Raw genomic sequence first — 12,657 nt, forward strand, 5'->3', positions numbered from 1 at the left:
TGTTTTATGGTTTTAACCATAACTGTTTTTGTCCTGTTCTCTTGTTCTCTTGCCTTGGTTTAAAGTTTTTGCTTGTCAGCTTTTAATTGACATTTTTCTTCATTTTATTTACATTTTGGTCAGTCTCTTTTTCTCTATTTTTGTTTCTCATTCCTATCCTTTTTTTTTTATTCTTTACCTTCCTCGGTTTATTTTTCTTTTTGGCCTCTGTTTCTCAACTGTCTCTCTTCCTGTGCCACCCACTACTTTGCTGGAAGTGAAAAGAGTTCCAGTGAGTTCATTCTTCCAGAATATCTAACAAGTTTTTACCTTGGGAGCAAGATCTCATTTGATTTTGTTTGTGCATTCTGTTTTCTCATCTGTTCACATGAACTACATTTCTATCCAATGCCTATGTATCAAGAAATCACTTGGAGGAAAGTGTTATAATATAATAAACCATTATATAATATAAATAATAAACCATTAATGTTTATGGTTTAACAAACACATTTACAGTATTTGAAGGAAAATGTAAGTTACAAATAGAGTATAATGTAAGGGAAGCTTGACTAGTTTTTTTTTTCTAAGCATATGGAACATCGGTTGTAATTGAGAAAAGTAGGTAACATGTCACCTGTATGTGATGTTGAACTCAGAAATGGTAAGACTGATAATTATGGACTACAGTGGTAAAATTATTAATGTTTACAATTTGAAAGGTCTGGCTAAGAACTTTATCCTAACTGAAAGAACATTCCTTTCAACTAAAAGCTAATCGTCTGCAATTGTTTCCAACACTCCCACTTCCAAGCTAAGATAACATTCTGTGTGCCGCTCTTATAGGCTCCACCAAGAGCCATCTTTCCACATGGTCACACGTTCACAGTTTGATTCCTTCTTAGTACTGTGGCAGCTAGCAAGCTAATTAAGGAGCTGATCCCTCCCAGGGACAGGTACTTGGCTTCGTTAACATACAAGTGATCCTCTGGAGTTCATACATCCCAAGGATGGGCACCTGGCTTTTTTAACATTTAAATGATTGTTTTTATAGTAATGGAATTGTTTAATTCATTTAATCAGCATTTAGAGGCAATGTATAATTTTCATTCGTGTTATATATAACAGTTTAGATGTACTATAAGTAGTGCATTTTATATAACACACAGTTCCGCATCTGAAAAGTGAAAAGCTGTGCATTTCTTTTCTCAGTGCCTGTCAATTGCAGAAACAAAAAATCTGTCACCAGCTGCCATGCTTTTTGCAGGTATCTCCAAATGAGCCCTGGCTGCAAATGCTTGAGAACTTACTGCCTCTCTGCCAAAGCTACTGGCTACTGTCCCCATAGCAGAGTTGGCAGAATTTAACTTTTGCCCACACCTGTTGATGATTTGCTGTAAAGTCCAGCTGTTTAAAATGCTGGCATAGGTGAGTGTAAGAAAATGTCCCAGGCTCCCCACTGAAGTGGCTGAGGTGCCAGAGGGAGTGCCATGTATAGTAAGTTGTGCAAGGAAGGTGGGCTGGTAACAGCCAACAGCTCTGTCACATTGATAGCCAAGTGTGAAATTAAGCAATGTGGCTTTGAGTTTTCATTCAGTTAGTGTAAAAGTCACTGATTCATGCAGTGCATTGTACGTGAAGATCAGAGTTTCATCACTAGTGCAAAAGCAGTTATAGGGCTTCCTTGCTACTGCTGATATTGAAAATGATTCAATTCACTGATTGCCACTTTGGTTTCTCCCAAAGGGCAGTTCTGGAAAGGTCAGAGCTGTTTTGATACCAGATTTCTGCTTATGCTACACTTAACATGACTGCCACCTGTCAGCAGCTGACATATGCTTCAGATCCAGTGCATGGCTCACACATCTAAAAATCTGTGTATCATATCTTTTCTTACAAGTACCATCTCACTATAGTAGTTCAAAAGAACATGTTCCATCTCCTGAATAAACTGGTTGAGCCTGCCTGGAGAGCACCATGTAGGTGGGGATCAGTCTTTGCTGTCCAGTTGGCAAGTACAGGTTTGTCTATGCTAGGCTATTGGACACACAGATTAATCGTACTGTAATAGTTCTTGAGTGTTTTCTAGTCTGCTGAAGTGGTTCTTTTTTAGCCTTGGTTGCAGCCAACATTCTCCCACTTGTTACCTCCCAGAAAGCAATCAAACTGATCACTAAGGTAATGTGTTAGTTACAACACTTTAATGACATCTAGGAGCTAGTCTGCTACTAACTGTGGAGTAGTCTTGTTTGCCAGCTGTTGCAGAAATCATCTGAGAATGAGGCCAAGAGTGTATCTGTGTACCTTTTGAAATCTGTGCTCTCTCTGACACAAGCTTAAATGTGGTCAGGTATTTCAGTCTAATGTACCAAGACATTGCATTTTTAGAATGCAGAAGAAAGCCAAGTACTGAATGTCATTTGAAAACTGAAACATTGAAATGAAGAGTTGCAGATAGTGGTATAGATGCTGCCCCGGTACATGGTATAGAACAATGCTTAAACTGTATGATGCTGTTGTCTGGACAGGGTAGAAATTAAACCTGTCCAATAATAAATGCAAGCTAAGATAGCCAGCTCCGATTTACTACACTCTTAATAAAAGAGGTTAAAGAAATTAATTTGTGTTTATTTTTTCTTCTAAAGAAAGTCAACAGTTTGCACATCTAGGTAATTTAAGCCTAGAACCATCAGCTTTTTTATTCAAACTATTTTTGAACAAAAAAATACTAAGCTGCAAAGCTTTGTTATTTGAGTTTAGTTTAAGAGAAATTACACCTTTCATCCTTTGCATTTTGAAGGAAAAATGTATTTTAAAGTTATATGTCTTAACCAGTGTGTAAGATGAACTATCAACAGCTGGTGATAAGCACAACTTGGATGGTAGGTTCCCAAAGCCCAGAGATGAAGTTAGAGTTTTCATCACAGTGACTGCAGAAGCACAACTGAGCAGGCTGAACTCAGGAGCATGAGGTAGGGAAAAGAGCTATAAACTGAACAAGGAAAACTCTTAGGCAACATGTACTTGTGGACTTGTAGCCCAAACACAGCAATTAGTAAGTTATGCAAGTGCAAGCCTTAGTTGGAGGAGCTTGAGTAGGATTACTTTAAATTTAAATAATTAATTTAGAAATAATTACTAAATACTTCCCATGTTTCTGAAAAAAAATAGTTTGAGGTATGATTTAGCATTTACATTGATGCAAAATATGTATGCCCGTGAACGTATGATCGTTTTGCAAAAATAAGCTAAAGTTCACATTAGAAAAATATTATTGAAAATCTTCAGCATGGTCTTGCATTTATTTTGCTTTACCTATGAGATGCTGCATCTGAAATTCTTTCAGGGATTATCAAAAAACATCTTAATATTGACTTATTTTTAATCACAGCTGGGAACACTTCAGTGGAAAATTATGAATAGGAGTCAGAGACTATGATTTCTTTCAGCTCTTGGAAAGGAGTGAATGTTTCATAGTCTATATCTGCTGCATCTGATTTCAAAACTACCTGGCATACAGTATGGTCTGACCCAAGAATTAGAGATGTATTTATTTTTAATTCCTATTAGTTGTATCCTACAAGTGTGCTATGTGATTGTTTGAAAACCCAAGCTGATGAAATGGTAGAGTGAGAGTACACGTCTATATGCATTAATTAACATCCTCTGAAACCACTTACTGAGGAATGACCCCATCTCTTTGGGACTGTATTTTAATTCAGTCTAGGATAGTGTGATTTGGTGTATAAATATATATATATATTTTTGCGCATCTTTTATAAGTTGAGAAGAAATATGACAAATGCAGAAAGCATGTTAGCTAAACTAAATTACTTCAGTCCCTCCAATGTGAGACAATGTTTTTATAATTAAACTACAAATACGCAGTCATGAGTCACTCTGATGGTACATTATGTTACTCTGAATTGTAGATGTGACTAAGAAAATAAGTTTTGGTGTTACTAGTACATGCAGGGTTATAAACTACTGAAGTTAAACTCTTAAGTATTTTCAGAAGACATGGTAATATGCAGGCACGCTCTCAGTGCTGTTCAGTGAGAGATTTATAGAGCTCTCACGTCAATAATCGATTGTGTTGAAAAATCTGAATTATTGTTACTAAGATTTTTCCAAAACATTCAAATTCCTGTAGTCCGTAGCTTTGAATTTTGTCTGATTTTTGTCTGAATTCTTTAGTAGTACAATATTGTAATCTACAATAACTGATCTGGTTCTCCTCTCTCCCTTTATACATGGAAATCTGTACTAGAGCTCTTTGAAAAACCTGTTTAATTCAGGACCTCTTACATGTTGTGAGGGTCTGGTAATACTTCATCAGCAACAGAATTTTCATTCTGATACTGATTTGTTATTTGTGGATTTTCTATTTCACAAAGACTGTACCAATATCTAATGCTGATATGCTTATATTCATTTCAGTATTGTTGCTGTTATTTTAAGTTACCCCATCAAAGTCAAAGAAATTTTTATAATTGATTAATACAGAATCCAAACTTCAGTGTTTTGTTTTGTTTTGTTTTTGCCTGGGCAAGTTTTTATGCGCTGAAAAATCGTAAGTTCAGTTGGGGGGGGTTAATTGCTCAAATTAAGTTTAAATTTGTTATCCTGCCCCTGGTTCATAAGTAGCAGCTTTAGTACGATTGTAATCAGAGGTCTTAGTTGAGTGGGTTTTTAATTTAAAATAGTACAACTGTGGTCAAAAGTGTTAAATTTATAGCCAAGTTTTGATACTTAAAACCAGGTCCCATGATACAGAAAAGTAGCCAGGTTGTCAGTAAAGATCAAGAGGTTTAGAGTCGGTCAGCTTGTTATGAGCATCTGTAGTGTGATTTTCTTCTTTTCGCCTTGCCTCTCTTTGTCTTTAGGTAGGGCAAATGATTTCTCTGTTTGGTTAAGATTTTGTCCAACCTAAAACTTGTATTTTTCTAACATCTTCCATATTAATTCCCACTTCAGTAAGACCTACTAATAAGGCCAAAGATGATCAGCTTGAGGCTTTCCTGGCACTGAATACAGCTAACAAACAGATTATTTTGACTCTGGATTATGGTGATGTGGTCAGACTACTGGGAGTTTGCTGAAAAAGGAAAGTATCTAATGGGGAAGATTTCTAATCAACGGCTAAAAAAAATCATTAGTTTAGTCTGCTACTCAAAAAAATAAAAATCATGATCTGAATCAATTAAAGATGGAACAGTAGGACTTAAAGCATTCCCTTGTTGATCTTTGTGTACCTACTTTAAGCGTTTTCCATGCAAGCTCTTCCTTTTGCATAACTGTAATGGTGAAAGGAAGTCCAAAGTGACTAATAGGAAAACTTGAGAAACACTCCCTGTTCCTGGGAAAATTATTCAGTACATTTGGGAAGATATGTTAAATAGAAAAAGACAAGACAAGACAGTTCAGTGCCTGAAATAAAATCCAGCAGAGCAAACGCTAGCTGTATTTTTCAAAATGGGTTTTCACAAAAGTGGTTTTCCTGTAATATTACAGTTTACTGATGGAAGGGGAGAAAAAGAAAAAAGAAAACTTGGATCTTTTCTCTACACAAAAATAAATAAATCATAGGTACTCAAATTTTGCCATGTGTATCATAATTGCAAATCATAACTTTATGTTCTTTCACTGCATTTGAGCCATATTGTACTTGTTTTGTAGGATGTCACACGTACTTCAGTTTGAAGATAGAAGCAGAAAGGTGAAAGATGCAAGCATGCAGGATGAAGACACTTTTGAGATCTATGACCCACGGAATCCTGTAACTAAGAGGAGAAGAGAAGAAAGCAAGAAGATAATGAGAGAAAAAAAGGAAAGGAGATAAAATGTATGTAATCCTAGCCAGAGCTGCCTTGAAAAGCGACTGCAATAAAGCACTGGCTCTTTTGTAAGCTGTAGCTCCTAAAAATATCACTTGACAAGTGTGAAAAGGAATCTCTCAAGAACCTGTTGTGTGGTTTTGAATCTGAGCTATCATTTGTTTCTTAAGTTGTGCAGTAAACTACTCTCAGTGCATTCATTATCCAAGCTTGCTAAAGTTTTTTATGTACTTAATAAAACAGCTGACTTCAGTTTGATCTGCACTTTAATTACAATAGTCACCATCATAATCAAAAAGTTTTCAATATAATGAATGAGAATTTGTCTCAATAAGGATGAAGTTAGAAGATGAAAATTCCATCTGCAGGCTTTTGAGATATTCTGAAAGTATAATTTTAATTATTTTTATTATTTTTTGAGAAGGCATATAAACATTACAGCAGTAACCACTGACTTCCTGAGCCACTGTCATTGATTTAAGATGATGCTGTTGCAGGATTGGTTAGAATGTTTCCAGCTTTCTTAAACAAACTGTTTGATTTGAGGATTTGGTTAATTTTTCTTACTTTAGAAATACATATTCCATTTCATATGACACCTTGGGATACACAATTTGAGGAGTATTATTTCACTAACAGTACCACATTAAGCAACCATTATAATAAGTTTAGATTCTCTTTTTGTTAAACTGCTACAATACTAGAAACCTTCCATTGGGAGAATTTTCACTGTAAAGTAGCTGGTAATTAAGGTTGCTTTGTTAATTAGTCCAGTACAAAAATGAAAAATCTAATCAGTCTCATTAAAAACGTAACCCTGTTTTTAACAATTATTTTACCATCTAAAAATGAACAGCTTTTGAGGTTTCCAGAAGATTACATACTTCCCACAGATTTCCCCCTCCCTCCTCCTCTGGGTGCTAATACCTTTTGCAGAAAATAAGAATTTCCACTGCTACTTCTTCACAGCATTTTCTGATGCCACAATAAGCTTGGAGAGAGACCATATGGGCAATAGCTAAAGAAGAGGGATATGAAGTGAGCAAGGTCATTAAAAAGTGTGACCAAAAGTGTTTTGCTGATGTTGTTTTTAGAACACATTCAGTAAGGTATGGTGTCTTTATCAAGCTGCCACTGACAAATTTCTTGATAGGGTCTGAGGTGTGAGGTACATAAACCTGCATTGGTGGGTTAATATGGCCCAAATGTCAGAGGTTAGATTAATGCACACTATTGCTTTAATGTGCAGTGTAATCTTTGAGATAAAAAGAAAAGTTGGAGGTGTGACATGATATCCTGTATAAAGCTGTCATTATCCTCTTCTTAGGCTGAGTGAATTATACCGTACCGTGGTGTAAAGAAGTCAAGAGGGGTTACATTCTTAAACACTGCCATTTACAACCTACTAAGTCAAAGTTATTTAATTGTTAAGTAATTTTCTACCAGGCTTTGACCATCTTCCAGGAACATCATATGTCACATGCTATGCTATCTCGATTCATTGCTTTGCTTGTAGAAAAAATGCAAGTTTTAAAATAAATGTTACAGGAAATTAGCATATCAGATCCCCACTCTGATGGGATGGGGGAAGAGAGGAAGGATGTGTGTATATAAGTATGCATGTTGGCAGAAGAGGTCAGGGTGGGGAAAGTGAGGTCTAGATCAAGAAAGAAACTTGAGTGCCAGTTACAGGAGATAGCTACTGCTCCTGTAATAGGAAAATGTTCTAATTAAATAATATTCCCGTAAGCTGAAGTACGATGCATGAGGCAATGAACAGACAAGTTGACTAACAACCCTTTTAGCTGAATGGTGTTTTTTTTGCCAACTCCTGTGGCAGGTCTGTTTGTGCTGTATTTGATGATTCACATTCTTAAATGCTATGGAAGCACAGGGTTTTAAAATTTTAACTCAGGGTTTAGAGCTCCATTCAAGTAGGAAGAGGTCTGAAAGGCTAGTCCTCACAGACACAGGACTGATACCATCTCAAGAACAATAAAGTAACTTAATGCTGACGTCTTGTAAGTAGGTGAAGTGTGTATTGAAAATTAGTATACTTTTTTCTAGAGATACTTTACCTTATATAATTAATGGTACAGTTGAAACCAAATGCATTTCCTGTTAAAGCTAATTTTAAGCATTAATGTGTTACACTTTGTTCTAGGAGAACAGAAAGGCCAGCCACAGCGCAAGGATGCTTACCCAAGCAGCACTCTTTCCTGTGTTTAATGAATATCACTTCAGGTGTAATGGTCATTTACTGCATTAAGCCCAGGTTCGCAGAAGTAAGCTAACAGCCACTGAAACTGGCTGTCTGGATGTAAAAGAGAAAAGCCTTTTGGAAAGGCAGTGGGTTTTGGTTTCAGTTTTGTTAAATGAGAGATAGGACCAACTTCCCTGGCAGTTTGCATTTTGCTCTGTACCAAACCCATATGTAAGGGTAAAGATAAAAATCCTTCAATTTTCTTGTGATTATGAATGGCAAAATCCGTTATAAATCAAACTGAAGCTGAACCTGTTTCAGTTCAACAAGACAATGGGGATTTGTGATTATTCTTTCCCATGTATTTTTGCTTTTACTAATTATATTTGTAACCTTAGAAACTAGTTTGAGAAGCCTACAAGCAAAGCACTCCTAGCTCATCACCATAACGTGCTGCAGGCAAAAACCAACATAGGTGCTACAGACTATTTGGAGCAAAATAGAGAAACCAGGTATGTAGTCTACTATGGCAGTCACTCAGTAACCTTGCCTCTGAAAGGCAGACTTGTTTCTAGTCACTTAGGCTACTTTCTCAGGTCATCTTTAGCAGGCTGATATTTAATGCAGTCTATCCAAAGAAGAACAAATTAACTATGCTGACATCTTCTTGATAGGTGAAATGTCTATTGAAAATTAATATACATTAGTATATTAGCTGATAATAAGGATTTCTCATAGAAAATGTTACAGTGTTTTGGATCTCTGTGATCCCAAAGGATCCTCCATCATCCACATTGTGTGTCTTTTTAGTTATGGCTGTTAGATATATATATATATACAAGCTGTGTTATCAATACCTCCCTTTCTCCACTTGCAAACTTGCTAGACACCATCTTTATATAACCCCAGATGTACAGAATAAAAGGATAAATTGAGTGCAACAGAGAAATAGACATCTACTTGCTTGCTTTTTATTACCTTCTAGAAGGTGACAGGGCAAGTAATAATGCATACATGTTTAAGCACTTCAGGTGTCGTAAAATCACTTAAGGTGGCCGGATTAGCTAGTTCCAAAAGTGGCAGAAGACCTGAAATGGGATCTCTTTACTCATAACTTCCTGGAATGGAATGGAATGGAATGGAATGGAATGGAATGGAATGGAATGGAATGGAATGGAATGGAATGGAATGGAATGGAATGGAACGGAACGGAACGGAATGGAACGGAATGGAACGGAATGGAACAGTTCAGTTGGAAGAGTCCTTCAAAGGACTGACAGCTCATTTCATTGCCCAGATAACAAAAACCTACAGAACTGGTAGAGATGTTTTCAGCCAGTCTTGGAACCCAAGAATCTAGATCTTGTTCAACCAATTTCGTAAACCTGTTTCATAAAGATGTGTCATGAGCACACCGAGCCACATTCTCCTTAATTGTGTGCTGTTATTCCAATGCTGCCAGCCCAAATCAGCGCTGCATCATACTGCGCCACTTCCCAGTTGCACACCTGGTACTAAGCCTCATGACAAAGTCTTCTTCACAGCCCAACATTGGCATTGGAAAAACAGTGTGCCATGCCACAAAAACAGTCTACATTCAGGTTTTTTCTACACTGCAAAGGTAAGGTTCAAAGCCTTTTGCTCTTTTTAGGAAGACTTCATGTGTCAGTGGCTTCTCCAGGTCAAGATCAAAGTCTGCACAGAACAATTACTCTAGAGACTTGGGTCCACTTTAAGTTGATGGAGGACAACTAGAAGTGCCAGTCCCTGGGTGTTTACTGAAGATATTTGGACTACTTGTGCAGTAGGCCACAGAGGTTGGGCTTGGAATCTTTTGCAAGTAGAATTCATCATTAGGAAACACCAGAGAGAAATGCTACAAATAAATCAATTACAGCAGGTTTTGTTTATCATTTCTATGTGATAAAAATATTCTATAATACTTATTTCCCAGAAGTTTATTATTGTTTAGTTAAATTAGTTAAATTCTTAAATTAATTAATAATTAAATTATTAAATTTAGTTAAATTATTGTTTAGTTTCTAAACAATAATTACAAGGATTGTTTGAAGTGATACTAGTCTTGAGGGCTAATCAGCTAATCAGCTTTACATAGTATTTTGCAATGTTCATTTGATACACTTCTCAGCTAAATTGAAATTTCCGTACATTTGCTTTGCTACTAACACAGTGGGTCAGTGTCAACAAACAGTAACTCACAAAGTTTATGAGACAAACAGACCTTCCAGTCCTGCCTACCTTCAGTACAATGTGACCTCTCATTTCATTAAAGGGAATTTAACGGTCCTAAATGAAAATAAAGGGGAGAAAAATGGTCCTACACCTGCATACAGACATTTTGCTGGTAAACCTGAAGTTCTTGTTTCCAGACCAGCTGTATTTCAGGAAGATAATTGTCCTTCTAGGCCACGTCTGTTAACAGCAAGATCTTAAAGTATGGCTTAAAGCCTTGCCTCAGGAATCTTGTTGATGAAACCAACAGCTAGTACAATGTGCCCTTTCTGCTTTGGAGCGTACTGAAAAAAAAAAAAAAAAGAAAAAAAAAACACAAATAAAAATGGAAGTGGTATATTTCTACCAAATATCCACTACACCTATGCTGTTAGGGGTGTAATCTACAATGTCACCTTATGTAGTTTTCCCTGCTGGCTTGCAGCATGAGCAGGTCTGTGAAGAGGTTGTTCCCTTACTGTCTCCTTCCTGCAGTAAAAAGGTGACTGAACTCTAATGGTTAAAATAACTACACACCAATGTCTGCTTTTGTCTAGAGGACCTCAAGTTTGCAGGAGACAGAGTTATGTTCTGGCAACATAAAAACTAGCTCAGACAGAATGGATAACTCCAGACTCTGCCTCATTCTGGCAGATTAGTGTGCATCTGTCGTTACTTAAATTATGACAGACAAGTTGGGCTGTTAGAAGACAAGGGGACTCCTACATGTGCTTTCTTAGTACAAGATGTAGGTTCTTGCTTACATCTTTCACTATAACAAAACATGAGCTGATCAGATTGGCTACACATAAAATGTCCTGCTGAAGTATACGTAGCACAGAGGATGTAAAGGGAAAAGTGAGAACACATCTCTTTGTGTTTCTTTTCCTGGTGTAGAGCATTAGACCAACCAGGAATACCTATCAAATGTCACCAGTTAAACACAAGAGGCTCGTTACCTTATACAGCTAGCACAAACATTGGAAAGAGATCATAGAATTATAGGATATCTGAGTTGGAAGGGACCCACAAGGATCATTGAGTCCAACTCCTGGGTCCACAAAGGACCACTCCAAAAAAAAAAAACAAAAACCTTTTCACCACTCGCTTCATGAAAAACCTTTTCCTGATATCCAGCTTGAAACTCCCCTGTCTGAGCTCCTTGCTGTTCCCCTCTTGTCCCCTCTTGTCCTAACACTGGTCACCAGAGAGCAGAGCTCAGCGCCTGCCTCTCTCATCCCCCTTGTGAGGAAGCTGCAGGCCACCATGAGGCCTCCCATCAGTCTCCTCCAGGCTGAACAATCCATGACTTCAGTCACTCCTCCATATCTTTATTTTCATATATGAAAACATTGAAGAGGACTGGTCCTAAAATGGAGCCCCAGGGAACCTCACTAGTGACAGGTCGCAATCCTGATGAAACATCATTTACAAGAACCCTTTGGGCCCAACCCATCAGCCAGTTGTTCACCCATCTTATGCTTTTATCTAACTGTATTCTGGTCATTTTGTCCAGAAGGATACTGAGAGACAATATCAAAAGCTTTACTGAAATCCAGGAAGAATACATCGACTGTCTTCCTTTGGTCAATTAGCTGGGTGATGTTGTAGAAGGAAATTAAATTTTTTATATATGACCTTCCCCTTGTGAACCCATGTTGAATCTGACCAATGTCTGCATTGTCTTTTAGGTGTTTTTCAGTAACTCCCAGAATAATCTCCATAAGTTTACCAGGCACTGAAGTGAGACTGACAGGCCTATAATTGCCAGGATCTTCTTTCTTGCCCTTCTTGAAAATTGGACCACATTTGCCAGCTTCCAGTCAACTGGGACCTCTCCATATTCCCAAGACTGTTGAAAAATAATTGAGAGAAGTCCCACAATGGCATCAGCCAGCTCTGAGTACTTTGGGATGAATCCCATCAAGCCACATGGATTTATATGCATCCAGGTGGAACAGCAAATCCCGCACAAGTTTGGGGTTGACTGGGAGTTTATTGTTCCTGCAGTCACTGTCCAGCCCAGGGCGCTGGGGATCCCAGAACCCATCACTGGTGTTGAAGACAGAGGCAATAAATGCATTAAACGTTTCTGCTTTGTCTATGTCCTTGATTGTTAGGTGACTGTCCTCCTCAAGTATGATCCTCATCAAGTATATTTTGCTCTGTTCCTCCTTTTCCCATTAACATACCTTAAAAAAGCCTTTTTTATTGTTCCCCACACTGCTGGCCAGCTTCAACTCTAACTGAGCTTTGGCCTCCTGGATTCTCTCCCTACAAAGGTGAGCAACATCCCAGTAGTCCTCCCATGTCACCCAACCTTGCTTCCAGAAACCATACACTTTCTTTTTCTGCCTAAGCTCTTGAAGTAGATCCCTGCTCAGCCAAGCTGGCCTTCTGCCCGCC

The 12,657-nt window shown here is 37.6% G+C and overlaps 1 protein-coding gene across 8 annotated transcripts in view; it reads left to right on the plus strand.

Moving 5' to 3' along the window:
* Positions 1–12,342, plus strand: part of CWC27 (CWC27 spliceosome associated cyclophilin) — a 130,828-nt gene extending 118,486 nt beyond the window's left edge. The window contains exons 14-16 of one of the 8 annotated variants that reach the window (XR_010827930.1): positions 5,659–5,824; positions 7,981–9,640; positions 11,943–12,342. Coding sequence is in view for 4 of the 8 variants with exons in the window: in XM_066988809.1 (XP_066844910.1) it covers positions 5,659–5,821 (163 nt within the window). In the remaining 4 variants the exon portion in view is untranslated. Of the gene's footprint in view, positions 1–5,658; positions 6,069–7,980 lie in introns of those variants that run through there. The other 7 variants (XR_010827931.1, XR_010827932.1, XR_010827933.1 and 4 more) reach the window with 7 other exon arrangements.
* The last annotated feature ends 315 nt before the right edge of the window (positions 12,343–12,657 follow it).

Source organism: Anser cygnoides, chromosome Z (genome assembly GCF_040182565.1).
Source record: "Anser cygnoides isolate HZ-2024a breed goose chromosome Z, Taihu_goose_T2T_genome, whole genome shotgun sequence".
Lineage (NCBI taxonomy): Eukaryota > Metazoa > Chordata > Aves > Anseriformes > Anatidae > Anser > Anser cygnoides.